This window comes from Lodderomyces beijingensis (genome assembly GCF_963989305.1).
Source record: "Lodderomyces beijingensis strain CBS 14171 genome assembly, chromosome: 4".
Classification (NCBI taxonomy): domain Eukaryota; kingdom Fungi; phylum Ascomycota; class Pichiomycetes; order Serinales; family Debaryomycetaceae; genus Lodderomyces; species Lodderomyces beijingensis.
This window is the reverse complement of record NC_089973.1, coordinates 1,317,976-1,345,620: the sequence shown is the minus strand read 5'-3', so window position 1 is coordinate 1,345,620 and position 27,645 is coordinate 1,317,976. Positions and strand designations below refer to the sequence as shown.

Below are 27,645 nucleotides of genomic sequence, written 5' to 3'. Positions count from 1 at the left end.
GCTTTTCACAATCGTTATCTAGATAGAAGAGATAGATGTTCTTTTTTTGTAAGTAGACAAAATCTATACCTTGTTTGCTTTTTTCCATTTGGTTATCCGCCTTTTCAAATCGCCAGCCAGTTGTTGATAAATATTCAATTTCTTATCCCACTTCATTCGTTCGTAATCATCGCCATATTTCTCGTACAAGGACTGCAACCATGCGTTTTCCCTGTCAGATAGATGCCTCTCTCGAATGATTTTGGTATTACGCTGGGCGTATTCCTCCAACTCCTTAACCACGCTGCTGCTGGTGCTGCTAATCTCTGGTTTTTGCTCTGCGTCGCCCTCGGTTTGCTTCATGGTACCGTAAATGACCTCAACAACTTCGTTAGTCTCGGGATCCCTGATGATACGAGCCTCACCCGCAGGGATCTTGGCGGGATCCTGGGTCTGTTCAATTTCTTGAATCGAGACCAGCACCAGCGCCAGCGGCTTGCTTTTTTGTTTCTCTCTATATTCCGAAAGCGTCTCGACCTTCTGTTCCGATCCACCTGCCATGTTTCCCAACTTGGCTCTAAGTCCCAACCGTTTATAATTCTGCTGCAAAGTCAAGGATTTGTCCCAGTTCCTCGCAATGATGGGGTTGGAATGGATATTGATGTCTCTCTGCTTGTCTTTTCTTCTCCTCGTGTTTTTCTTTACCGATGACCTTGCCATCTTTCTTTTCCTGACTGACACCATTTTTAATTCTTATTGCTGGTCTTTTTACTAGAGCGTTGGTATGCTGCTTAAAAAAAACCTGGTTCAGGTGCTTTGGTGTTGATGGAGGAGATGAGGGGGGTTCTGGGTTGAGCCGCAGTTAAATTTTTTTTTTCTCCAGATGCGTGAAGTGAAAGAGGTAAGGGGGAGTTTTGTGAGATTGATAAAATTTCAAGAGACAGGGACCTCAACAGTTTGACCGATGGCTTGATCAAAAAAAGACCCCTTGAAAGTCCAATTCCACATCTCAATTGGTGTAGATTCTCCCCACCACTCTCCAAGTGCCTAAAATCCCCGGTTTCGAACAAAACAATCTTCTCGTTCCTTTTTTTTTTGGGCAGTATATCTCTAGGATAAAAAAAAAAAAAAAAAGAAACAGCCACAACCGAAGCCAAATTACTCTTTGGAATTTTCACCGCCAGCAGCTTCAGCAGTCGCTACTACTTTTGTTGAGCCTCTGCCACCGTTACCGCCGTTACCGCCATTACCACCATCACCGCCGTAACCACCACCACGTCTAGGCCTTCTAAATCCACCACTGCCACCGCCTCTGCTCTTGCCTCTGAACCCGCCGTTTCCTCTAGCACCACCCCTCTTTCTAAAACCAGGCAAGTTAGTTCGCTTGGGAGTAACACGAATCTCTCGCCCTCTGAACTCCTTGCCGTGGATCTCGTTGACTGCACGCTCAACGCTTGCAAGATTGACAAACTCAACATAGGCGTATCCTTTAGACAACCCGGTGTACTTGTCAAACAAAATCGTGACTCGTTGAACCTCCCCAACCACTTTCAAGAACTTTTCCACTTGGTCGGGGGTTGACTGGTAATCGACGTTGCCCACATATACCGACCTCGAGTCTATCTCTTCTTGCCTGGCCAACCTTTCCAAACGTTCCTCCTCTGATTCCACGGGACGTTGAACGGATCCTCTCCTTCTCTCCTGCAGTTGCAGTTGCCCCTGTTGCTCCTGTTGCAGCTGCTCCTGCAGTTCCTGCTCGTGCGGTTTTTCCTCTTCTTCCGACATGATTACGCGGCTTGATCTTTGCTGTTTTCTACCCGGACCAAATGCTATATGTATATATTCTCCAAAAAAAAAAAAAAAAAAAAACCTAATAGGGGCTGAATCAATAATCAGTTGATCCAATTGCTAAAGGCGTTCCCTTTTTCTTGCCTCTAAATTTTTCCTTGCGTCGGCGCCCCCCGCTTGGCTTGCTAGTAGCTCAATTGAGTTCAATCACCACCAAAATTGAACTTTTGATTGACAAAATATACACCTGTATCGACCTCTCTCTCGAGCAAGATGAAGAACTCTGGTGTGGGAATTCGAAATTTTGACGATTGTTGAGAACCGAGTGGATGGGTGGGTGATCGTGGGAGATCCCGTTTGCATGAAAATCTTAACTATGCGGCGGTTAGTAAGGGGTTACGTAATGCGACTCTAAACACCAAGAAAGCCACTCCTTGGTATACCCCCCTCCCACGCAATCACAGTCATAATACCCTTTGAAACCAACCAACCTTGGAGTATATACCTAGACGGGAGGGGGTCCTATCCGCGATCTAGCACTCTACATGGTTGACACCATACTCTTGTGAGAAACGAAGTTAGTATTGAAAAAAAAAAAAAAAAAAAAGGAAGAAAAGAAAAATCTATAACGATATCTGCCCAACCAGGCAGCGAAAGTAGCCTATACTTCGACGAAAGCTCTATAGGTAGTCAATGGTTCGCTCTCCAGCGAGTCCGCATCGTCGGCAACCAAGTCAATAGCAGTATATGGAGCAACGAAATAAACGTATCCAGTCTTGACTTCCTGCTTTGTTTCATCAGCGCCCGCAGCGTCGCCAACAACCTGGATAGAGCCCGATCCGCTAGTGGCAATGATGATCGAAGGTCCGTCGATGGCATCGAAATGCTGAGTACCGCCATTTTTGCCAAACACCGTCTGCAGCACGGAAAACTCCTCGATGGGAGGGTCAAACAAGTTAGAGACCAAGGCATCGCCTCTAGATTTGGCAAATTTGGCAGGCTTCATCTTTTGCTGTTCAACGGGTTCACTCGCATAGGTCAACATATCGACTAAGTTGGGCACGTCTTTGAATTTGGGCGTGAAGCCGGCACGAACAACGTTATCCGAAGCTGCCATGCACTCAATTATATCACCACTGATGTAGGCGTGCGGGTCCTTGGCTTGCAAAAACATGGCTTCGCCTTTATTCAAATTGACGTGGTTCAACAAGAGACATCCGCAAAACAAGCCGATATCTTTGGGGAACTGCGCATTCATGCGTTGGATGAGTTCCGGCAATCTTGCATCTATCGCGGTGAAGATCTGCGGCGAGTCGTGACTCGACTGAACTAAACTTGCCGCGGATGCTTGTATCTTGTCTTCGCTTGTATTCATCAATTTGCTAAACACCTTTTGGATCAATTTGCGGTTGGCTCGGTCCTCGCTTGATCCACTCTTGGCCTCTGCTGGATATATACCCGCGACAAACTCGCGGCTCAACTCTTCCCCGACAATATCTCTCAACTCTGCCACCGTTTCCAACGTCTTGGCAATCTCGTGCACGGGCTTGAACCCGCAAAATCCTTCAAAATCAGTAACAGCAATGGCCATCTCCGGCTTGTGATTGTCGTCGGGGTAATTCTTGGGGTCCTGCTGGTGCAATTGCGCACCGAGTTTCTTGTCTGGGTGGGCTTGAATACTCAACACTTTTTCAATGCTCAACACCTTGAATAAAAACGGCAATTCCTTTGATGAGCCAAACTTGTCAATCACGGCTTGTCCCAATAACTCGCGTGGGTGCTCACTGACGAGGTCACGCAACGTTTCATCGTATTTGATGGCTTGCGAAGGCACGCTTGGGTGGGTGCCCATCCACAACTCGGCGTACGGTTTGGACTCGTCTATCGTGATGGAAGGGTTGGACCTTTTGGCAAACTGGGCCACTGCTGACGACGAGCCTAGTTTACCCCAGTCGTAGTTCTGGTACCCGCATTGAAGTCTGAATAACTTGTCAGTCATGATATACCTTAGTCAATTGAAAAAAACAAAAAATCTGGTGTTGGTGTTGGTGTGGTGGTTGGCTTTGTTCCTGGACGCTTTGGTATTTATAATACGTCAGTTTTTTTTTTCGCGAAAACACCAACACCTCTTTCTCTTTTTTTATTCTTTCACAGCCAGCTGGCTTGTTTCTTTGAATTTAACAGGCAAAAGCTAGCCGGCCCTAGTGACGGATGCAAAGCGGTTGTCTGTGTCCATCGCATATGTGAAAAACGAAAATTAGGCCAACAACTCAGCTGTAACTGATTAATTTTGACCATGTGGGATAGAGGCGCCGCATGGGGACTTGTTCACCTAATAACAAGTATTGAAATTTGGCGCGTTTTTTTTTCCCTCTCCTCGCTGGATCTGAGGTTAGATCTTGGATCTTAAATTCTAGATTACTGCGATTTGCAATCGATCTCAAAAGATCTCTTGAACCTGAAGCTGATTGGGGGCCAGTGACATGGTAATCGTAAAGTATGAATTCAAATTTCAACATTCAGCGCGTTCAAGAATGTCAAGAGTAAATGCAGAGCCCATGGCTCAAACTCCAGCCAGTTGATTTTGGCTCTGATTGAAATAAAATGTCCAAAAGTAAATTATGCTATAAATAAACACTCCATCTCCATGTTTTTTTTTTTTTTTCTTTTCAATCTTTCTTGGGCAAAAAACTCTGGTTGTTATTGCCATTATTAACGCCGATAATCCCCTGCGATCTATACCTCCGTCTCTTGACAACTCTAACAATAAACCCAGCAACGAAATAACCAGCAACAAGCACGGCAATGTACCCAAAGATCCCATACTCGTGGACAAGATTCATAAAACTCAACGCGCCGGAATAGGGACTTCCCACGAGTCCACGTTCGATGTTCCCGTCTTCGTTGAGTAGTGAAACCAATACACGTTTGACCTGCTTAGGCTCGTTGCGTAGCCTTGCGCCGTCGTCAGCGTTGGTGTTCCAGAAATATCGATGGTCACGAGACACAACCACAACGTCCCCAACTTCGTAGTTTTTGGGGTTGATTTTCCAATTCTTGAGGCCTCTAAACTGGTGGGATTTGGACTTGTCCAAGAAGGTGAATATGGCATCGTCCTCGTCCCATGGATGTGGCACTTTTTGTCTCATCATTTGCAAAATTTCGTCCTTGTCTGCATTTGCTGCTTTCAACTTTTCAACTTTTTCATGCTTGGCGTTTCGCGCCTCGACGATTTGTTGGAACTGGTGTCGCCTTTTGATATAGTTGTATTCGTGAGCCACCAACGAGAGCTTGTACAACTGCTCATCTGTTTGCTTTTGGTTTTCCAAGTCAACAAACACAATGACAACCTTGGATTTTTTCGGTATGATGAGCAGTGAATCCACCAGCGGGAAATATGTTGATACCAACTCCGGTTTCAATTCGCCATAAAAGGGAAACTGTACTCTTTGCAACCATTTTTCAATCTTGTCGTATTGTCTCATATCCTCCACGGCAAAGTTTTGGTATATCTCGGGGATTAGGCAGTTGTCCTTGAAAACGTAGATTGTGGGTATTTCAGTTATAGTCGTAGCAATCTGGAGCGCCTTGTCCAATTCATACTTGTCGTCGTTTCCATCATAGTTGATAAACTCAATCAAGCTATTCCCCATGGTTTGAACATTCTCCTCGATTTTCTTGTGCTTGGCTTTATACAACTGAACATTAAACGGCGATGCTTGCAATGTGCGGAGCATATAGGGCAAAATCACCTCGTCCTCGGGCACAACAGTATTGACGTCATAATAAAACAACACGGTTATTTTACTCTTGAGCGGGTAATACTGGGCAATCGGCTCGTGCCGCAACAGTTTACTATACTCCATCACCTCAGTGACACTTCGCGCAGATACGACTTCGTAAGCGCTATTTTCAAACAACTTGTAAACCCACCATTTCATCTTGGAGACCTCGGCGACGCCGTCATAGTCGAACCGAACAGTCTTTCTATCCTTGGGCAAGAACATGATATACTGTGGTTGTGTCGCCTGCCCATTTAAAAACAGATCCAACTGTAATCTCTTGCATAGCTCGGGGTTATCCTGGCACATAACATGACCCGAATCAGCAACAGCGATAATCTTGTTGCTCAACCGGTCCCAAGTCTGTTTATGGCGCAAACACTCAACACATGCGCCTGAAAATTTCACCATCTTGCCTCCCAAGTCGACGCTATCCCATTGGTCTCTGGTGGCTTGCCAGAAAGATACAAACATGGGCCGGTCAATCTCACCGCTAATGGCCTTGAACATATCGTCCAAACTCAACATCTTGGAACTGCTGGCCATGGTGCCCTCGCCGTACTCAGCAACACTCTCTTGAACATACTTGACCACGTTATCGGCAGTCTTGGCCAAATTTCGCGGGAAGGCATCGATATTCTTGGATTTTCCAGCCACGGGTTGTCCCGTGGAGTCCACCACTGGTGCATAGAGCAACATCATGGGGTAGGCGTCAATCATTTCCCGCTCGCACAAGTCTCCATTCTCGACACAGTTGACCTGTCTCATGTCGATCACTTCGCTGTGCTGGGGAAACTTGGTTTTGATTTCCAAGTAGGCTTCCTTCCATTTGGGGAAAAAATCTTTACAATGGTGGCAATATGGCGAGTAAAATTCCACGAGCACTAGCTTCCGTGAGGTGAGTTTGTCAAACTCTTGCGTTGATAACGATGGCGGGAGCTCAATCTCTCCTGCAGGTGGTGGTACCTGTTCTTTTTCTTTTTCTTGTTCTTGTTCTTGTTCTTTTTGATCTTCTTCTCGTCGGTTGAGTTTTGCAGCTGAATGCTCCTGGGCGAAAATCGTCGATCCCAAGTATCCTAGTAGCCAGATTAAATGTAGCAACCTCATCTGAGAATATAACCGATTGGTTGTATAGTTAGCTACGAGTGAGTTTGTAGACGAGTATCACCGTAAATTTGGAATTAGAGTTGGTGTTAGTGGTGGTTGATGGTGAATGAGCTTCCGAAACAGGTGAATAAATTATGATCGGGATCTCGGGTCAAGATGTTTGGAATTGGACAAAGGAAAAAAAAATCCAGCGTCTCGCGCGGCGGCACCGACACCGTCTCCGACACCCACAGCGCCAACATTATCTTTTTCAAAAACATTGGTTCATCAAACATTCCACACCGATGGCGGAAGAAAATTACGAGTGACGGTATGCTGTATAGTAATTAATCTATTAATGAACCCTTATGTCGAACCATGAAAAAAAAAAAAAAGAAAAAAAAAAAGGAAAACAGGAAAACAGGGTTAGTCAATTCTTGCCCCAAAAAAATGGAAATTTGATCGTCAAAAGGGGCATTTCCGACTCTTTCCACTGATCTCTAATAAATATGTCTTGAAATACTCAAAGCTCACCAAAGTAACAGCACTAGCGGGTACCGTCCTCGCCAAGTTGGTGAAGTAACCGGCATAGAACCCGCGCAACCCTTCCTTATGATATATATTGGATATGATGGTCTTTAGCTTGGGCTTTTTCAAGTGGAACCTGTTTGTCAGATCCGACCCCGTTCCAGGCTTAGTGCGTCGTATTTGCATTCTGGTGCGGAGTATTTCATGAGGATAAGTAATGGTGCTGGCCAACATTTTCGACAACGACGACGCAATGATGAGTCTCCAGATCAAATGCGGCACTTCCTGTTGTTGGTCTATGGTGTTGCAATGTAGCCAAGTTTTCAATTTTTCGTAAACGGGGAAATGGATGCCCACGTGAAGCAAGCCAAACAATGACGGTATTAGTCCGCTGTAGAAAACCCGAATGCCTTCATCGCGATACATCTTCTTGAATGCGTCCATTGTTCCCTTGTACTTGACATCATCCGGCGATGACGAGGGCTTGTTGGTTTGCACCATCAATCGAGTCTTGACTACCCAGATCGGGTTAACGGCAATGGAGCTGGTCATGCCTGCAGTGATCGCGGCAAAGAAATGGTTCAATCCCGGGCTATCGATATCCCAGTGGCGGGAAAGGAAACTAGGATAGAAATGCTTGGCTTTTTCGTAAACTGTGAAATATATTGTCCATGTAGGTAGATACCCAATAGTGATGGGAACCAAACCTTTATATAGTCCTCGCACCCCTTCATGGCGCAAGATTGACTTTAATGTCCCGGTGAACCCCAAAATCTTGTTGTTGGTGGTGGTGGTGGTGCCGTTCCCGTACCCTTGCGCTTGCAATCTTGTTTTGATCACATCCAAGGGGCACACCACCACCCCAGCCAAAAAACCAGACATGGCTCCGGCTATGGTTATCAATTGTGTCGTGGAGCAAAATGAAAGTATCCCAGGTAACGTCCACGTTCCCAAGGCCGCTATTTTATGTGATTTCGGGATGCTATAATTGTCTGGCGTTCGTCGGATTTCAAGATCCTCGCCCTGGACTATATCGGAGAAATCCGGTGACGTTGAATGCAATGGTGCTTGTGTCTGCCTCTGTGTTTGTGGCTGTTGATGAGTTTGAGCGTGACGTTGTGGCAGTGACGGTGGCGCTCGAGCCAACGAGCTCTCGTGTATTTGGTTCTGCTCTGTTTTGCTCATGAATATTGTGGGATCCTGGGGCTGTAAATGCAAATAGTTGGTCTTGGGAAGCCCTTTATACTGGATGAACTCTGTAATACTTTGGATTGCTAGTAACTAATGTAACGGTTGAATATATCGTTTTGATATCTTAGACAGCATGAGTGAAAAGAAGAAAAGAAAAAAAAAAAGAAATGGTTAGTTAGTGTGTATGATATAGATGTATATCTTTGCTTTGTCGAGTCTGATGACACCTTGATCTTATGCTTCAAGTGGTTGTTTGAATTGGGTTTAAGGTCTAGTGGAAGTAATCTTGGTATGGGTGATGAAAAATGATTAGCTCGATTTGATTCGAAACTTCTTTTGAGCGTGCGAGAGGGCGGGAAGGAATCTTTTTTCTCCCGTGCCAGTGTCGCAAAATACCGCGACAGTTGCCGCGAAATACCGCGACAGTTACCGCCAGCCCGAGCGGGAACCGACAGAGTAAGTCTAAGCGAGGGCGCCAACCAGCGGTGAAGAGGCCATGAGGAATAAAACTCCTGTGAGGATCTCGTTAAAGCCATATGGAAATACACCTACCCTTTCAATAAGCCTATGAACTGTTTTTTTTGGGGCAAGGAGAAAAGCAACGACCATTACATGTATGATGCTCTCAGGAAAGCCTTTCTTTGCATAAGGGACAACGGTCTACTAACATGACGAACGGCAAGTCTTTATCCTACAAGCTCGCTCTCATTTTTCCACTTGTGTTGGGGTTTCCAGCACTGGGTGAAAAGACCTTTTCCGATAATCAATTCCCTTTCCCTCTTTAGATTGACCAACTGGTTGTTGATGGTGTAGGCGGTCTTCGAGACCAACTGCTTCCTGTTCAAGGTCGCTTTTTCCTTTCTTCGTTTCTCCTTTTTCTTCATTTGTCGCGATTTTCCGTAGCAAGCAAGTCACTGTTTGAGAACAGCATCTCTCACTAAACACACCCCAAACCTATATCGTCAGAAGCTTCCCTTCCCCCAAGGCAATCATGGTCAAATTCTATTTAAAGATCTCAGCAGAGCTAGATAACGTTACCGAGCTAGAGCCATTGGACACCCCGCAAGAGCCGCACTACTATACCTTCAAAATCGAGTGCACCAAATGTCGCACTGTCCATGACAAAGATGTGCAGATCAACAGATTTGAAAAACACGAAATGGGAGGCTCAAGAGGTGAGGCAAACTTTGTTTTTCGCTGTAAAGAATGCAAGAACGAGCATAATGCCAGCATTGAAAGAACCAATGCTAAGTTAGAAAATGGCGACAGTAAACCTGTGGCCATACTTGAAATCGATGCGCGAGGTTTGGATTTCGTTGAGTTTATCCCCGACGGGAAATTCCAGGCAAAAGGTGTCGAGACTGGCACCGTGTTTGATGAAGTTGACTTGGAAGACCTGGAATGGTATGATGTTGACGAAAAGACCAATGAGGAAGTTTCTATTACTGATGTTAAATGGACCATTTCCCGGTCTTGATCATGGTTTGATGAATTTTTAAAGCAAACCTCTGAGTCATTCCTCGTTCATTCTAAAGAAAAAGAGATTTGCCAAAGTAGAAGCTTGTAACTCAATTCAAAGCACGTATTTATACACTAAACCTCTAGGGGGATTACCCTGCTAGTTAATGGCAACATGAGACAACCTCTGTCCACCATCAAGAATCAAACACCATCCATTCAATCCAATTCAGAAAAGATTTAAAAAAAACTCCGAAATATCGATTGCCTATATAAAAGCTATGAATTGAAAAACATCAATAAAAAAAAAGAACAAAAACTTCAAGAAGAACCCAGGTTGTCTTTTCTTCATTAACTCTCCTCTACTCGTCGTCACCATTCTCGCCATCAATATACATAAGACCCAAGGAACCGAGCCAATGGGTCATGGTATAGTCAGAGGTAAAACCACCACTCAAAGCGTCTTCCTCGCTAACACCCAAGATCTGCAAAAGGTTATCGAATCCATGTTTGGAATCTTCGATTTCACCATCCAAGATAGCACATATACCTCTTTTCAAAACGGGGAGTGAAACATTCAACGATGGGAGTTGTTCGCCTTCCCTCTTGCCTAACCATCCGCTGAGCCAGCAGCCCAAGTTGTTCAAGAACCCATCAAAGGCCAGGGTTCCGCTGCTACCACTGCTGCCCGAAGTTGGCGCTGCGGTAGTTGGTGCTGCAGTAGTTGGAGCTGCGGTAGTTGGTGCTGGTGCTCCAGTGGTGGTTGTAGTTGGTGAAGATCCACTTCCACTTCCACTGCTAGATCCAAATAGCGAGCCCAAGGCACTCAATATCCCATTTAGAAACGCACTAAGATCACGTTTTTCAATGTCGCCCGATGCTGCCACTTGATTTTGGATCGCTGCCGCGTTGGTCAAGGCGAGGATTGCGGCTGTACTAGCAACGACTGAAGCGACTTTCATTGTATCGATATGATGATAGACTTGCTAATGGTTGGTGAGAGGAGGAGAATATTGTGCTGCCGGCCTAGGAGGTGGATTATCAGTTTCTCTTATATATAAATATATATGTATATATACAAGATTTCAAATGCATACCTTTCTTGATAGCATAGCAATGAATCCAAAAAGTTATGAAGCCCCATGAATGAAACTTTTTTTTTTCAACTTTTGTTTTATTTCATGGAGTTGGCAAATTTTAGGAGTAGCCAGGGTTAGAAAACGTTTTCTCTTTTTATTTTTGCTTGTTTTATATCAATGGTGTTGATCATATTTCAGCATGCCCTGCAAAACACACGCGTGAGAGCCAGGGTCAATGCTTAGCAACCGCTTGCCTCTCTGGCTAACCCCCCTCTGGAAGCTTCGAGTCGCAAACTGCTAGTTTAGGGAAAAGCATCATTTGCGAGGAACGAAGAATCTCGTCAAGATCGTCAAAGATGAAATCTCAAGATCCGTATCCCAATAGGGTAATTTTGAAAGTATAAGCGCGACACTTTTTTCCCAAAAATCGATAAGCAAGAATTTCGATAGGTATAACAAAAGAGAAAGAAACGTTCAAAAGTTGACTGAGACAAATCTTTTTGATAGAGAGAAAGAGAGAGAGTGTGTGTGTATGAGTGAAGGGTTGTGAATCCTTGTATCTACACTAGTTGATTGACAATCTCCCTGCGGGGCTTTTGCCTTTCTTTTCCCCTTTCCCCTTCTCCTTTCTCCTCCTATTTCCAAGGGTTCATCTCGGTATCGTCGGATATACGGCACGTGTCTTGAGATCAGCACCAAAGCACCCACAAACGTCCCTGAAGCCTTTGTCTTTCTCCTCCTTCTCCCTCTCCCCCGCTCGAGCCATTATTAAAAATCAGAGGTCCATCCCCCCCAGTAAGCTTTTTATGAATTGGATCCATGGAGCTGGAACAAAAATGATTGCTCTTCCGGACTGAATTGAAAGAAAAGTAGCGAAAGACAACAATAAACACTAATCCATTTTCTAAAATCACCATTCATCCAATCAATTGGATTGGTGTCACGATTTGAAATCTTCTTAACGTAAGCTAATCGGAAAACACGATCAAAAGTCCCTAAAATATATGCGTTTGCTTCTTCATCTCAGGACCTATCTTCGATGTTGTTCTCGTGTATGGCAGGCTTAGAAACAAATCAAAGAAATGTGGTGTGGAATGAAGTTTCAAAGCCGCGATAGCACGCCCTAATCTCTAAAACCGGAGACAGAGATGCGCTTGCTGTTTGTTTTTTTTTTTTTTCTTTTTTGCAGCCAAACTTGCGAGAGATTTGACTCGCGATATCATTTGGCAGCAACACATTAGCGGCGCTAAGTTTCGGTTTTGGTGGTATCTCCGGTATGAGTGTTGTTTTCAAGTACTCACCAAGGCCAAAAAAACATGGTCCACCACCTCATCCATCTCTTCGGCATGAGCTCTTCCTTGACAGCTTCAACAGGCATCACTTGATGTATATAAATACACTCAAGGTAACTCTTAAACAAACCCAACCTTGAGATGTGAAACCAAAAAAAAAATAGCAAAGGATGGTAACATACACCATAACAGATGACGAGACATACCACCACGATTACAAATTCAAAGTGCAACGTAACTGTGGTGCGTTCCACCCAAAGCCAATAGAGATGAATCAATGGCACCAACAACAAGTCACGGGGTTTCGCCGCTCAGTGAACTTCATAATGAAGTGCAAATCATGTCGTCGTGAACGATACGCCACCATCAGCAAACGTGGATCTCAGTTGATTGTCACTGCTTTTAGATTGATCGCGTTGGAACATATCGCGGACGATCCATACCAATGTCAAAATTCGCAAGGAGATTTGATGGTCCAAGGGGTGGGGTTATTGGATGGCGAGTGGGGTTACGTAGATGAAAGTTCGGGTGAAGAGATGAGGATTTCAGATTTGACATGGGAGATTGAGATGGTTAAGTATTCTGGCTACGCGCTGAGTATAAAGCAGAAATATTGAAAATAGAGGATGATTTTAAGTAGAGCTGGGTGTATTCAGTAGTGGTTTTGTTTTTTTATTAAATGATTGAATTTTTTTATTCTGTGGACAAGAACACGGTCCATTTATTCGCCGCTCAACTTTCAATGTGGAAAAAATGAAATAGCAGCCTGGAAACTCAGATGGAATAAATTTCTTATCTTCTGCAAATTGTGGGGGTAAGGGGGGAGAAAAAGGGGCGTTTTGGAGCTGGAGATTGAAAAAAAAATTGGGGATTGGGGGATAGAGGGGGGTAGAAAGCGGTGGGATATTCGATTAACCGGTGGGGAAGTGAAAAAACAAGAACCGGGGCCAGTCTCCAGAATGTGAAACGCGGGGAAAATAACGACAAAGTTCTTGTTACATAAGGGACCAGACTTGAAAGTTATGACCAAACCGTTGGATGCGGCAATCGGAATATTTCATTTGAGAAATTTTTTTTTCTGAAAATGACGCCCTTGGTGTTGGATCAACGTATTATTTAGGGGGTAGGTTTTTCCGACTGTGATTGTTTTTTTTTTCACATATAACTTTTAATTCTTTCAGAGACAGTCTGATCGCTATGCCAAGCATTCAACTGAACTGAAATATATTACAATGCAGAATATGTGAGCTTTACTAAAGATAATACTTCAAGTTGAAGTCCATCGATTTCGATAAAATCAAGCAATGCAAGAACATTTTTGCTTGCCCCCAATATATTCTATAAATCAAGCTGTCAAAACGGCCTGTCTGGCCATGCATGTTTCACTGCAAAGGGTAAAAACCACACCCTCACCTTATCCCGCGTTAAACGTTCTCTCCAGCCGTTGAGTCACTTGCAAAAAACCGAATAAAAAAGTTGCGTTTGACTGCGTTTGTTGGAGGAAACTGCCGGGTGAGATAAGAGCCACCCCAGATATCTTTCTGGGGTTCCATAAGTTCTCTTCAAGTGAGCACATGGCCGGCACTCCACACAACACACACACACCTTTCTCCCCGCTTTCTTTCCCCTTTGCATTTCGAGCATTTCCGGAAAAAAAAACCATCTCACAACCATATCTCTTCGAAACACACACACTTTTCCCAGCTCCATCTTTGTGCTGCTTGCGCGATACCTGTTTTGTGTAATGAATCTCCATCTGAGTTTCGCAACCATTTTCTTTTTTTTTTACTTTTGTTCTTTTGTTGGCTTTATTCTGCGCTGTGGAATCGCGCATTGAGGTGGAATTTTTGAATTGTAAAATGGCATGGTTTGTCTTTTAAGAGGGGTTCCTCCAACAAACTGATGCAAACGTTACGAATCTTTGGTTTACAAGGGGGTAAGGTTAAGGACGAGGATGAGGAGGAAATAGATGAATGTAATTGTGGAGGGAAGGAAAAACCTGTACAGTCCATCCTACAGAAACGCCTTATTCCGCGTTCGAGCCCTCAAGAATATTCAAGAAGCCCGTGGGGGAGGCAGTGGGGAGTATCTTTTTTTTCTTTGACATGCATCTATCTATAAAATCCACCAATCTCTGTCCTTTTAATTGCAAGACCCTGCAACAAGTTGTCAGTTCACTCAATTAAATAAAATCAATAAAGCCTCATGGTCAAGGCAAGATCAACTCAATTCGATATCGAAAAGCCCGTGCATTCGCGAGACGAAGCCAAATCCAACTTATCCGATTCGTCGCATTCACCAGAACTAACACCAGAGCACCAGCAGTACCTCATATCGCGCCACGGCACAGTCAAGCTTGACCCCATCCCGTCGCAGGACCCCAATGACCCCTTGAACTGGCCGCAATGGCAGAAAAACTATGAAATCTTGAATATCACATTTAGCACTTTTTCATCGACGTTTATGGCCTCGGGGATGAACTCAGCGTTTGAGCCTCTCGCGAAACAATACAACTCCACCTTGACTGATGCTTCCTATTTCACCTCGGTTCAAATTGCCATCTTTGGCATTTTTCCTTTCTTATGGGTGCCACTTATGAATACATGGGGACGCAAGCCCTTTTTAGTGATGGGGGCCTTGGGATGTTGCGCGTGTAACATTGGCGGTGGGTTCGCCAAGACTTATGGACAACAGATGGCCACGAGGGCACTTTCGGCTTTTTTCATCGCGACTGCTACGAGTGCTGGATCGAGCGTGGTGGGCGACTTGGCATTTGCCCACGAGCGAGGGCGCAAGAATGGATGGTGGAGTGTGGGTTTTGTAGCTGGCACCCCCATGGGTTCATTCATCACTGGGTTCATCCAGTATCACGCTGGTACCAAATGGATTTTTTTCACGTATGCCATCATGAATTTCTGCCAGTGTTTAGGATGGGTGTTTTCAAGAGAAACGATATATTCGCGCAACTCGCCTGATGATGTCAAATTCCGTATGTTCAGAGTATCGAAAGCAAGACCATTTGCATGGTCAATTTTCGTGCGTCCATTTCACCAAGCATTAAATGGCAACATCTTGCTTGCGGTTCTCGCGGCGTCGATAACTTTCTGCTACGCCAACATTGTGCTAAGCGTCGAGATGCCCCAAGTGATGATCCCGTTGTTCCATTTGAACCCCCAGCAAATGTCGCTTCAGTACATTTCCATGATCATTGGCTCGGCGATAGGCGAGATCTTGGCGGGACCTTTGTCGGACTGGTGGATGGCGCAGAGCGTCAAGCGTCGCTTGGGCCATCGTGTGGTTGTTGATCGGTTATGGGTCTCGTACAATGGCTACATCTTGGTGATTGTGGGGCTCATAGTCTGGGGGGTATGCTTGGCTCAAGCAACACCCGGACATTGGACTATAAAGCCCTTGGTTGGCATCGCCATCGCCGCGACGGGGAACAACATTGTCGCCACTGTAGTCACCACGTTTGCCATTGACTGTAACCCGCGCCAAGCGGGCGACGTGGGCATTTTCCTAAATTTCTGGAGATCGCTTTACGGATTCATTGGCCCTTTTTACTTTCCCAAGATGTTTGAAAATTTGGGCATTGGTGGATCTGCTGGGTTAATGTGTGGACTCGTGGTGTTGTTTGCTTGGGCTCCAACCTGTATCGCCCATGGTCTTGGTATCTACAGGGAAAAAAGACAGGTAATGTAAAATTTAAAAAACCGCAAGGTTTCCTGGGAAAAAGTGGACATTTTTATCTTTGCAACGCATCTCTTTCTACCTAAAAGTTCGGGACCATCGTGCAAACTCCGAGAGGAATCTTCCTTTACGATTTTGTGTCACTCTACCCTTGTTTATCCGAGAGCGAGATTTTTCCTTCGGCTTTTTTTTTTAACGCCGAACGACAACCGGGTCTTGTGCCGGCAACCCCCTTCCCATGACCGTTCCACCACGGCAAGTCCAATTCTCTTGATGAATGGGAAAAAATTTGTGTGAGAAGTATACCAAAAGTGCTATCAGAGAGCGATTGGTTTTTGCTTACGACTGAATCATCCACAGTAACAGCAGTGGCAAGGCAATTGGAAAAGTAGGTATAAAAGACATTACTATTGGCTTGCTTGCTGTCCAAGAGGGATTTAGTGGTGGTTGGATTCCCTTATCAATTCGTAAACCTAAAGCCCGAGAAGCGTTAAAAAAAAAAAAAAAAACCAATTTAAAAAGGCGAGTGGTTTAATAGAATTCATTAAACAGCAATCTATATTAATTCCCAGAGACTCCAGTCACGATATAAAATGCAAGGGAATTGTCCCTCTCCGTAGATCCCAATTTTGACCTCCTCAATTGGATTCAGATTGAACTCGATTCAAGTCGTTTCAATTTAATTTTCGCTCCCACCTCCCACCTCGCCCCAATTTGCAACCATGGCTGGTAACTTGGCCGATTCAATAACACAACCGATAAACGACACCTTGAAAAAGGCAACCGACAAAGTCACCAACGGGTCGTCCTCCTCGACGCCGCCACCATCATCGTCACCCAAGATCAAGGAGTTCACCGCGGCGTACTACGCAGCATGCACCATCGGAGGAATGATTGCATGTGGCCCCACACATTCGGCAGTGACACCACTAGATCTCGTGAAATGCAGACGTCAAGTCGATGGCCACTTGTACAAATCCAATGCAGCTGGATTCCGCACCATTATGCGCACACCGGGAGACTCCCTCTTTACCGGTGTCGGAGCCACTTTCATCGGGTATGCATTGCAAGGAGCTGGTAAATATGGGTTTTATGAGTTTTTCAAGAAACAGTACCTGGACCTTGTCGGCCCCAAGATAGCTCATGATTACAAAACGGGCGTCTATTTGGCTGCTAGCGCTAGTGCTGAGTTTTTGGCTGATATCGCCTTGTGTCCGTTCGAGACTATCAAAGTCAAGACTCAAACCACGATCCCACCATATGCCTCGTCGGTGTGGCAGGGATGGAGCAAGATTGTCAAGAGTGAAGGTGTTGCTGGGTTATACAAGGGGATCGTGCCCTTGTGGTGTAGGCAAATCCCATATACCATGGTTAAATTTGCTAGTTTTGAAAATGTCGTTGAGGAGATTTACAAGGTCTTGGGTAAGCCCAAGAAGGACTATACCACGTTGGAGCAAACTGGGGTCAGTTTCTTGGGTGGTTACATTGCTGGTATACTCTGTGCTGTAGTGTCACATCCTGCCGATGTGATGGTGTCCAAGATTAATACCGATAAGAAACCGGGTGAATCCACGGGTCATGCGCTCCTGAGAATATACAAACAGATTGGATTTGGTGGGTTGTGGAATGGGCTACCAATGAGAATCTTGATGATTGGAACTTTGACTGGGTTCCAGTGGTTGATTTATGATTCATTTAAAGTCTGGGTTGGTTTGCCCACCACTGGTGGTCATTAGTTCTCATACGGGCGGGAGAGAGTCCATACAATTATTGACATAAATTATAGGTATAAGATATAGAAAATATGAGAAAACCAAAGAAAACCAAAGAAAAGATACAAGAGTGGCATTTTTTTTTTTCGAGTTGATTTGTATTCTCTATTAATTCCAGACGTTTTTGAACAAATCGTCATCTAAACTCAATCCCGAGGCAGCTGGAGCCGAGGCAATCGATGATGTTGACGAGTCGTTGTTGTTAGTCCACTCATTAGCCCATTTGTTTGCCGGTGGCGGAGGCTGTGGTTTGTTTAGTGACGCCGTGGAGCTCCTGTTGAATCCATTGATTGCGGCTCCGTTAATGTTGTTGCTGTTGTTGCTGTTGTTGCTGTTATATAAATTCGACATTGAGTTTGAATGTTGAAACAGAAGTCCCGATAACGAGTCGGATAAATTGGCACTAGTTTGTACATTGTTTCTTTGAGGAAGGTAGCTATTAGATGGTGAAGGCGATGCGTATAACGAAAGAATTGATTTTTTCAAGTCTGGCCTCGAGTTGCTGGCAATGCTGCCGCCAGTAGATTGTGCCGATTGAAGTGGTTGAGGTGTTCCACCATTAGATTGGGATGAAACACGTGGCGTGACTGGGGTTGAGTTTCTTTGTGCAGCAGGTTTAGCATTACTGGTTTTGGACGTTGTAAAATGGCCAAAATCATCGTCATCGTCACCACCGCCTACCAAATCTCCCAATGTTGTTGAAACGGGACTAGCTTTACCTTTCGGAGGCTCGGCTCGAGGTTTAACCGCGGTTGTACTGGCACTAGGTTTTGCAACCTTGACGCCATTAGGATCAGGTCTGGTAGCAGAACTGCACCATTTCTTCAAGTCGTATTTCGTCTTGATGAAGTTTTCAATCTTGGATTGATCTGGTACATACCCCGCGGGTAATTTCTCCTCCCAATAGCCATTACACTTGTCGTTGCCCCACTGCACCATGCTTTCAATTTGGTCATCTGTCCACGAGTCCAAATCGACACTTTTAACTTTGGAAATGTGCGTACCCATACTTCTATGTATGCCTGAACAACGAATACATATAAAGCAGCCCAAGTTCCAAGAGGCCCAGCGCGGGTTCTTGTTGACCTTGCAATCAACGCATGATCGATTACCTTCTTCTTTGAGTAGTTGTTTGAGAATCTGCTTGTGTTTTTCCAGGTGAGTTTTCTTGGATGATGGGAGTGCAGTGGATGTTGTTGCTCTATTGAAAGAACTCATACTAGAAGAAAGAGAGATATAAAAACGCAAGAAAAGCGAATGAAAAAAAAAAAAAAAAAATGAAAATGCAATATGTGTGCTGTTTGATGAACTAAAGTTATTGATGATGATGATGCTGATGCTGCTGTGTTTGCAAAAGGGGTCCTTTGCTAGTACGCCTTGAGATTGTTTTGGTCGATACACCCGCCTTGTATTTTTTTTGACTTGTGACGTTTCAGGGCTTCCTTTTATTCAACAGAACACACACTCTCTTTTTCCTCCAAACAAGTCTTTAAAACTTCATCAAAAATTGGCAATTTCTGCACTACCTCTTTTTTTTGGGTCCACGCGAGCTAATAGAATCTACAACAAAGAAAGGGTTGCAGCCAGGACAATGCTGCCACCACAAGTGTAACCAGCAGATGTATTAACTGAAATCAGGGAGCAGGGTCAACCCCGACCAAAAAAAAGAAAAAAAAAGGGTAACCTAATACCTCTAGTGTGCGTTGGAATAGGAGGACATTTCTTAGGGAAGAAGCAAAAAAGAAAAATACACTTTTGGAGTATAGGCTGATTGGCGAGCAACAGTTGCCCCAATTGATAAGAAACCATCCTTTTCCAAAATTCCATTTTCATTTTTCTTTGTCGTAGAACTAAAGTCTCGGAGTGGTCTTGAAAAAAAAATCAACTTACGTCTCATAAGTTTGGGGGGCAGTATAACTTTTGGAAAGAAGGTCTGGGGTAGCTGCGTAAATCTTTGCTGTTGGCTTTTTCTAGCCGCGACATGAGCAGTTAATCTCAAGGTCACCGTAGAAAGTCTTTGCCGCAATGCAACATTGAAGCCTTCGGTGGTGGGTCTTGTTTCTCTTATCTAACCTGTCAGGATTGGGAGAGATACGATAATCAAGGACCTTGCACACACATTCAGAGTAAGCGAGAGACATCGAGAAAAGAGGGGGAAGGGGTGGTTTGGTTGTAACTTCGTAAAATTAGTTTAACGTTGCAATTTGAACCTGAGCATACGTGAGAATCTACGCGTTGCTACTCTTTAGTCTACCGTTTTCATGGTTGAGACCAGTCTGTTTCGCCCTATCCTCAGTTGTGAGTAGTGTTATTGATTGACAGCCTTTCCCTTTTCCCTCTACCGTCGAGGTGCCACGTGACAGTAGGGTCATGACGTCATTCCAATCAGGAGCACGAGGGATGAACATTCGCACTACCTGTGTTTAAAGTAACAATCTGTATCAACAGTGGAAGAGAACAAAACAGAACAGCCAAAACATGGTAAGAACATTGAGAGTATCATGTATTCATGACTAGGAAAAAAAAAAAAGAATCAAATGTAGAAAATTGGAATTGAAAGTAGAATTAAGACTAGACCCACCAGGAAGGAATTAACGAACAGGACGGGACAGGACAGGGAAGGACATTTGGAGATTAATGCAGCGTGTGAACCGAGGGAACAAAGCAAAGAGATTTCATGTAGTTATCTCAACACTTTGTAAAAGGACTTGATAAATAGCTTTTCAACCAATTGTAGATGCATCATACTGGTCAACGCTGTGGAATGTACTGGCCAAACCGGTTTTATGCGTAGAAACATTGACTGCTGCTGCTGCTGCTACATTACATGATAATCACCACCTCTGATCTACCTCCGCGACTTTCTTCCCTGATCTGTTGTTCTTATCTACTGCTATCAAATCAAAGACATCTCTCGAAATCCACCATCAATAGGGTTCAACTGGTCTTTACTTTACTTTTTCCCCCTACAAGCCGTTCTTTTCCACAACCCAATCGCAATCCAATGGCACGTGATCCGTGTTTCCCCACAAGCGAAAAAAGATAATAATAATGTATCAACCTTGAGACACGGTGGGAGTCAGCTTCTGTACAACAATGTTTACTTCCCCTATCACGGAGAGAATAGAGTAAAAGCTGCAGTAGTAGTATTGGGTTTAAAATTAAGGACACACCCGGCAAAATATAGAACTGCACAACTACAACTACCCTAGCCACCATCCACGGCACCTTTGCCCACTACTACCACAACTTCCTCAACTTCGTACTACTTTCAGTCGGCAAAGGCCAACAAAGTTAGAAAAAAGTAAATTGAGAAAAAAAAAAAAAAAAAAAAAAAGAATAAAAAGAGTAAAAAGAAAGGTTCAACAGGGAAAAAGAAAAAGCATCGGAAACCAACAACGTTTCACCGCCTGCACCCACTATACATATAAACATATACATATACATATACATATAAGTATATATATGTATATATAAGGACAGGGACGGGGCCTCACAGATATCGAGTTGCGCCTTTTGCAATGCCCAGGTCATCAAGGCGAACCATGAGTCCCTGCTACTTATCCCTCAAGCAAGTAAAACAGCACGATAAGCCCCACGATTTGTGGATGATTCTATATAACAAAGTCTATGACTTGACGGAGTTTCAGCAGGACCACATTGGTGGCATCGAAGTATTGTATGATTGTGGAGGCAGTGACGCCACGGAAGCATTTGAAGATGTGGGACATCTGGATTTTGCTGCTGATTTGCTCGAGCCTTTCCTTGTTGGTGAAGTGCGGCCTGAAGAATGCCGTGAATATCGAAATAACTTGTTGCTTGTTTACAAAAAGAGAGAAGATGTGAGTAATAGTAGTGGTAATAGCACCACCAAGAATTACCAACGGAAAGGTGTCATTACACGGTGGATTGAAATAAATGGGATTCTGCTACGGAATAGATTTGAAAATGACATCGATTGGAAACAGTATGGTGATTGTATCCTGCGATGGACGAGTCTATTGTGGTTGACTTGTCTTGCTATAACCAGTTTTGCCTTGTTGATCTTGATCCAACGGCTTAAATGAGACTGGGTGGACATTTCAAACGGAGACCATTTCCGTCGTTGACATTGCGAAAACATGAATGAAGTTTGCCCAATTCAAGGTTGCAATTTACACCAGGATTGATGTGCATCCGCTCATGAATCAAGCCCACCCGACGATTAATTTAGATTGACATCAGAAGCAGGAAAAAGAGCCTTTTTCATCCAACTACACTACAACAATCCTAGAAGGGATTTCGTTTCATATCGATAGAAATACCCACACATTCGTTGACGGATACTTAGACCCTACATATACACACACCCTAGTGTTGACAAAGCTGTGCTGGCGGAGCTTTTGTTTAACTAGAGCCCCTAGAAACTCAAGGGAAAATGAAATTTTAAAGATTTTAATCAACATATTTATAGAGAAGAACCGCGTGTTTGGTTCAACTATTTAATAGAAGAGATAGAAAGAGATATATTTATTGAAGAGTAATTGCAAGTGGTAAAACCGCAAATGTGATTTCCTGTGACTAGACCTGTCCCCCACCCCCCTATATCTTCAGTCTCCCATCCCTTATTGTTCCTAGCATTATGAAAAGGAAGCGAGGTCACTTGCTTTCAAGGAATGAAAAGAATGAGGATTCAAGATAGGTAGACACAATCACATGGGATAAACTTGAATGAACGAAAAAAAAATAAAAAAGACTGCGAGCTCCCTTGCGGGGAATCGAACCCCGATCTGCTCGGTGAGAGCGAACCGTGATAGCCATTACACTACAAAGGATAAGTCCATGTATTCCGCTGTTTTCTGTAACATGCAAACGTGATACTTTGCAGCCAACGTCTGTGCTCAAATATGCTGCAGGAAGATCAATTACGCCAACTTTGACTTGTTTATAATGACAACTTTGCTGCTGGAGGTCCCTCTTTGGAAGGTGTTGGCTGGTTTATCTCTAGCGATGAGTCTGAAATACGATTTTCAAAATCGAGATGGGGTTCTGGGTCCCCTTCAACACACCTACATTGGATGCAAATCCCAACTTCGCAAATATCTAGTGTTGAGGTTGTCCTTTTTTTTTTTTGGTAACATTGTGCCAAAAACTGGGGAAACTAGTCAAATAAACATTAAGAAAAAAAAACAAAGACAAGCTGAAATAGTTGAGATCTATGCCCATAGCAAACAAGAGCAGTTTGTCACTGCATCAATAAGCTAAAAAGGAGAAAGAGAATTCAGCACGCAATGATGATTTGTAGATAAATTGCATGCTGGACCCACGCTAAAAAATAATACCGGTCTGGTTCTTGATAAAGAGGTCGAGCTCCTGGCAGTAGTCGCACACGGTGGATAACACCCACTACCAAATTTCAATCACCTTCTCCGGAAAAAAAAAAAAAAAAAAAAAAACCATATCTTATCAAGCACAGGAATTTTCAGGCAAACTTCGAAAAATACAAAAAAAGAAAGAGACACATCATGTCGGATGGAGAGCTATTTTCTGAAGATTCGTACGAGTTTGAATTTGAAGAAGACGAAGATGTCGACGTGGCGAGTGGCGGCGGATCGCGTGGCTCACACTCCGATGATGCAATTGACGAAGATGAAGATGATGGCATTGTATGTATAGCGCAGCAACAACGGAGACTGGAAACTTTTCATTCGCTTTTGTTCTTGTTTCTGGTGACTAACGTTTAAGTAAAGGAGAATCGATATTACTCAGCCAAGGCGATGAAGGACGACGATGTCGATCAAGCAATCGCTGAGTTTCACAAGATTGTCAGCGGTAGTGGTAATGGGGCGATTGGGAATGGCGAGAGGGAGAAACTAGAGTGGATCTTCCGTTCCTACAAGCAATTGATCAAGTTGAATTTCCACGAGGCAAACTACGATGAAGTAATACGTATCCTACGTGCCGTGTTACCATTGCTACCGAAGTTGAACCAGGTGGCCTATATCGAGGAATCGCTATCACGTATGATTGTACGATATTCCAACGTCATCAATGTCGACTTTGTCCAAAACTTGTACCGCGTCTTGCTTGATCAGCTGTATTTTGTCAATGACAAATTGTGGCTCAAGATCAACTCGAACTTACTCAATTTATACCTTGAACAGCGGAAATATAGTGATTTCGCCGCGTTGTTGGCGCAAGTGCACACGAGAGTCACGCGGATGCCCGAGCTGATTCAGAAATTGTACATGTTGGAGATCATCGCGGCCGAGATTGAATATTTGTTCCAGATTGATAAATTGGACTTGACGAGGATGAGCAAGTTGTACAAGTTGAGTTGTCAAAGCACCACCGCGGTGACACACCCCAAGATTATGGGTGTGATTAAAGAGTGCGGGGGAAAGATTCAATTTTATCGCAAGAATTATCAAAAGGCCAAATATGAGTTTTACCAGAGTTTCAATAGTTTTGATGAAGCTGGTAGTTTGATGGAGTACAAGTTGAAGAATTTGAAATATCTCGCCTTGTGCTCTTTGCTTAGTGACTCTGAATTGGATCCGTTTCAAAGTTCTCAGGAGACTCATACTTTTGTTGAGAATAATGGTGAGTTTGACAATTTAAAGAAATTGATTCACGCTTACAACAATTTCGACTTGAGGCAGTTTGAGCAAAGTTTGAAAGATTCTTGTCGACTGGATTCATTTGCGCAAACGGATGAAATCTTCCAGCATGCCCTGGGGGAGATTTTACAGAATTTGAGATTGAAGATCTTGGTCAAGTTGATTGAATCCCGCGAGGAGATTAAATTCGATGAGCTATGTGATGAGTTGAATTTAGGGGTGGAACAAGTGCAAGAGTTGTTATTCAAGCTAATGCATGAGGGGAGATTAGGTCAACACATCAAAGTGGATAATTTACGCCAGCGAGTTTGTCATGACGAAAATTCGGTGGAGCTGTTGATGGTTCCTACGACGCCAAAGTGTATTTACTACAACACGAGACTAGTGGAGACAATTTTGTCCTCGTCGAGTCCGGGTGGACATGACACTAGCACGATTGAAGATACGATGGAAATCGACGCGAGGTCGATGCAAGCGTCAGCACCAACAGCAGTGCTCTTTCCAACTACGCAAGAACGTGCTCCTACCACCACTACGAGTACGACATTAAGAAGCCAGTTTTTCTTTTTAATTGACCGCGCGTATAAACCACTGGATTGGTACGCTTCAATAGCACGGTGGTACAGTTTCGTCATGTCGGCTCCACCTAAACCCAAACTTCGATCCGACTCAGCAGCTGCACTACCACTGGCGCGCCGGCGACTGCAAGAGAACAACAACCTAGGTTATAGTAAAGCCGCGGAGAAGGAGTTAGCTAATTTCCAAACTGGGCTCTTGAATTCCACCATTGATGGCAGTGTTGGCGGCGGTGTAGGTGCTGGCGGCGGTGGCGGTGCTGGAGCTGGCTTAAACGGTGTAGGTGGGCTCGATCCGAGTGCAGATGGAGATGACGGTGTTGTTTATTTGAAACGGATCAATTTGCTCAAGTCCTGGGTCACTGCTCTCCATGATTGAAAAAGAAAAGGGAAAAGGGAAAAGGGAAAAGGGATGTTGATCGTCTGGTATTTTTGTAGCGTGGTCTAGGTGGAGTTTCATATCTTCAATGGTTGATTGAAACAGAAAACACCCTCAATGAATCTATCAAATGCGCATGATATGTAATAAAATCAACCCGGTGTACTTTGACCACGGAAATGCAGCGGAAGGAAGTAGTTTTTTTTTTTTTCGGTATCATGTAACCAGAGCTGAATTCCGGATGGTTAGAAAAGACGGCCCCTATTTATACACTCACCAAGAAAGTGCTTGCATTATAAACCGGGAACAACCACCAAAATAAAACCCGGCCACGAGATCACCTCTCAAAGCCATCAATGTATCAGAACCCACCACCTTTGATCCCGCAAAAGGCATCGAAAAAAAAAACGCATTCGTTTTTTTCTCTCCAAGTCAGACAGAGGCAGAGGCGAAGGCTTAGGACATAACCACCCCCCAATCACCTCAACTCATGAAGGTAAGAGACGCGCCTTACGTCTATTTCATCCAAGGTCAATCCGTCCCGAAAAAGTCACTCTCCGCCTTTAATTAGTGTGTTTCCCAAAGCGGTGAAATTACACGCGTCGCGCTGCATGCTCCAAGTAGATAAAATTTGATTTATTTTAATTTTAGATCTTCTCGCTCGGTTCCGTCACGAGAGCCAGCGTTTGCTACCCGGGTTGTTCAAACGAGATTTAATATTATCTCGGTCTTGAGCACATCTGGAGACACCTTGTTTCAAACGTTCGGTCTAGTTTGAAGAGCGAGAAGGAGGGGAGCGGGGGCGAGTCCGGGTATCTGGTGTTGTTGTCGACTTGGCGTCGCCTCACGTCATTTATCCACGAGATTCAATTGACACAATGTGGCTTACACTAGGGGAGGAAGGCACAAAGGATGTACGTGTTGGAGGGAGTGGATGTAATGCGCATATGCCAATTAACGCTGTGGTGTGTGTATTGCATGTGGGAATCACGAGGTGAGAAGGCCCACCAATTTCCAATTTTCCACGTTCCGTTTCCATTGTCTCTTCTGTGTATTTGGCTGACCTACCTGCCGGTGGCAGGTTATGTACTTTCAATCCGACAAAGGAGAAATGGGGGAGGAACAAGAGTGCTATTGTCTCAAGTTCTAGAACACCTTTTTTTTCTTCATTTATTTAACTTGCCCTGCCTGGGACACGGCTCTTTTTTTTGTTCTTCCTCTTTTCTGGTTCACTTGGCACTTGGGAAGGTCGAGAGATACGAAGAGAGAGAGAGTTTAAAACCCAGATTGTGGATAACAGGTTCATCGGAATTGACAGCTGTTTCCAGTTGGCCTCCTCGTATGAGGGAGTTCCAGAAACAAGGAGAGAGAAAGAAGAAAATTTAAAGAGTTTTTAAGCTTGCTATTTTGATTGTTAGGTTTTAATTTAGTCTGGTATTGTGATCCGGGCGAAACGCGTCGATTCGCTCGAGGCGACAATTTCACCGACACCGACACCACCACCAAAGAAACGAGCAACGGGATCAATAAAGAAGAAAGTGCAGCCAGCAATGAGGCACCAATCCGCCATGCCGCTGATATATGATATATCTCTGCCGCATTCCATGAAATTTTTCGGCCCCCCCCCCTCGGGGCTATCGTCGACTCGTCAGTTGTATCGTTATCTCCCCCTGCAAATAATCAAGATTCTCGCCTTGAAAACAAGACGAAACTTAAATCACCTCACCAATGGTACCACCCACGCGCATTGCCTCTCCTCCAGGGTTTTTACGCAAATCGCTATTGTTCCCACCTCCTATCTAGCCTATGCTTTTCTTCTCTTTCTCCTTCTCTCTCGCTTGACTCGGCCAATTTAACCGGCTCGTCTCAGACAACCTGCAGCAGAACAAGAATCAAACAAGGATCAAAGCGGGAGAAGGAGAGAAGGGCAGAGGAGATAGGGAAAAAACACGTCTATACTTTTGTTCTTACAATAACAAGACATGTGAGGAGTGAGGTGTAGATATCGACGGCGACGGCAAGTCTCTGGGCCAAGACTCGAACCACCCTGCAAACGGCAAGACGTTTTGACCAGAGCGGCCGAGAGAAAGAGCAAGACGGTTACGAGCAAAGGAACCCGAGATGGTTCTTGAGTTGTAGATACGGTGGTTGCACTTGACTCGTGTTCCTGATGTGTACTCAAATGGGCGTGTGTGACGGTAGATGCCGAGTGTCAATTACTTAACCCGATAAAGCGCTAAAGTGCGAATTAGCAACGAAATTAAAAAATAAAATATTTATTCGAGAACTACAATAGCGTGCTCGCGCTACCATGTGGCGGTAAAAACCTCTCACAAACGAGACTCTTCACACTAAAAATTCTTTATCCCCCCCTTCCCCCCTCGAGCGGCAGCCCAGCTCTCAGTATACGTTGATATATATGTATATATATATATGGAAGCCACCCC

At 44.3% G+C, this 27,645-nt stretch overlaps 13 protein-coding genes across 13 annotated transcripts; 6 read left to right on the top strand and 7 right to left on the bottom strand. All coding sequences in view use genetic code 12, as the record gives it.

Annotated features, from left to right (window-relative positions):
• Window positions 1-63: 63 nt before the first annotated feature.
• LODBEIA_P36030 (uncharacterized protein) lies at window positions 64-723 on the bottom strand (the record flags this gene model as incomplete). The annotated part of the gene is made up of 1 exon (XM_066973732.1): window positions 64-723. The coding sequence occupies one exon, from the start codon at window positions 721-723 to the stop codon at window positions 64-66; it is 660 nt and encodes a 219-aa protein (XP_066830541.1).
• A 414-nt stretch (window positions 724-1,137) lies between these two features.
• Window positions 1,138-1,764, bottom strand: LODBEIA_P36020 (uncharacterized protein; the record flags this gene model as incomplete). The annotated part of the gene is made up of 1 exon (XM_066973731.1): window positions 1,138-1,764. The coding sequence occupies one exon, from the start codon at window positions 1,762-1,764 to the stop codon at window positions 1,138-1,140; it is 627 nt and encodes a 208-aa protein (XP_066830540.1).
• Window positions 1,765-2,428: 664 nt separating this feature from the next.
• LODBEIA_P36010 (uncharacterized protein) lies at window positions 2,429-3,766 on the bottom strand (the record flags this gene model as incomplete). The annotated part of the gene is made up of 1 exon (XM_066973730.1): window positions 2,429-3,766. The coding sequence occupies one exon, from the start codon at window positions 3,764-3,766 to the stop codon at window positions 2,429-2,431; it is 1,338 nt and encodes a 445-aa protein (XP_066830539.1).
• A 670-nt stretch (window positions 3,767-4,436) lies between these two features.
• LODBEIA_P36000 (uncharacterized protein) lies at window positions 4,437-6,656 on the bottom strand (the record flags this gene model as incomplete). Its single annotated transcript, XM_066973729.1, has 1 exon — window positions 4,437-6,656. The coding sequence occupies one exon, from the start codon at window positions 6,654-6,656 to the stop codon at window positions 4,437-4,439; it is 2,220 nt and encodes a 739-aa protein (XP_066830538.1).
• Window positions 6,657-7,100: 444 nt separating this feature from the next.
• On the bottom strand, window positions 7,101-9,238 carry LODBEIA_P35990 (uncharacterized protein; the record flags this gene model as incomplete). The annotated part of the gene is made up of 2 exons (XM_066973726.1): window positions 7,101-8,419; window positions 9,106-9,238. 2 exons carry the CDS (start codon window positions 9,236-9,238, stop codon window positions 7,101-7,103), a joined length of 1,452 nt encoding a protein of 483 aa, XP_066830537.1.
• A 107-nt stretch (window positions 9,239-9,345) lies between these two features.
• LODBEIA_P35980 (uncharacterized protein) lies at window positions 9,346-9,831 on the top strand (the record flags this gene model as incomplete). Its single annotated transcript, XM_066973725.1, has 1 exon — window positions 9,346-9,831. The coding sequence occupies one exon, from the start codon at window positions 9,346-9,348 to the stop codon at window positions 9,829-9,831; it is 486 nt and encodes a 161-aa protein (XP_066830536.1).
• Window positions 9,832-10,174: 343 nt separating this feature from the next.
• Window positions 10,175-10,774, bottom strand: LODBEIA_P35970 (uncharacterized protein; the record flags this gene model as incomplete). The annotated part of the gene is made up of 1 exon (XM_066973724.1): window positions 10,175-10,774. The coding sequence occupies one exon, from the start codon at window positions 10,772-10,774 to the stop codon at window positions 10,175-10,177; it is 600 nt and encodes a 199-aa protein (XP_066830535.1).
• Window positions 10,775-12,353: 1,579 nt separating this feature from the next.
• On the top strand, window positions 12,354-12,800 carry LODBEIA_P35960 (uncharacterized protein; the record flags this gene model as incomplete). The annotated part of the gene is made up of 1 exon (XM_066973723.1): window positions 12,354-12,800. One exon carries the CDS (start codon window positions 12,354-12,356, stop codon window positions 12,798-12,800), a length of 447 nt encoding a protein of 148 aa, XP_066830534.1.
• Window positions 12,801-14,388: 1,588 nt separating this feature from the next.
• LODBEIA_P35950 (uncharacterized protein) lies at window positions 14,389-15,885 on the top strand (the record flags this gene model as incomplete). Its single annotated transcript, XM_066973722.1, has 1 exon — window positions 14,389-15,885. One exon carries the CDS (start codon window positions 14,389-14,391, stop codon window positions 15,883-15,885), a length of 1,497 nt encoding a protein of 498 aa, XP_066830533.1.
• Window positions 15,886-16,595: 710 nt separating this feature from the next.
• On the top strand, window positions 16,596-17,609 carry LODBEIA_P35940 (uncharacterized protein; the record flags this gene model as incomplete). Its single annotated transcript, XM_066973721.1, has 1 exon — window positions 16,596-17,609. The coding sequence occupies one exon, from the start codon at window positions 16,596-16,598 to the stop codon at window positions 17,607-17,609; it is 1,014 nt and encodes a 337-aa protein (XP_066830532.1).
• Window positions 17,610-17,753: 144 nt separating this feature from the next.
• LODBEIA_P35930 (uncharacterized protein) lies at window positions 17,754-18,653 on the bottom strand (the record flags this gene model as incomplete). The annotated part of the gene is made up of 1 exon (XM_066973720.1): window positions 17,754-18,653. The coding sequence occupies one exon, from the start codon at window positions 18,651-18,653 to the stop codon at window positions 17,754-17,756; it is 900 nt and encodes a 299-aa protein (XP_066830531.1).
• A 2,537-nt stretch (window positions 18,654-21,190) lies between these two features.
• Window positions 21,191-21,712, top strand: LODBEIA_P35920 (uncharacterized protein; the record flags this gene model as incomplete). The annotated part of the gene is made up of 1 exon (XM_066973719.1): window positions 21,191-21,712. The coding sequence occupies one exon, from the start codon at window positions 21,191-21,193 to the stop codon at window positions 21,710-21,712; it is 522 nt and encodes a 173-aa protein (XP_066830530.1).
• A 1,437-nt stretch (window positions 21,713-23,149) lies between these two features.
• LODBEIA_P35910 (uncharacterized protein) lies at window positions 23,150-25,198 on the top strand (the record flags this gene model as incomplete). Its single annotated transcript, XM_066973718.1, has 2 exons — window positions 23,150-23,290; window positions 23,375-25,198. 2 exons carry the CDS (start codon window positions 23,150-23,152, stop codon window positions 25,196-25,198), a joined length of 1,965 nt encoding a protein of 654 aa, XP_066830529.1.
• Window positions 25,199-27,645: the final 2,447 nt, after the last annotated feature.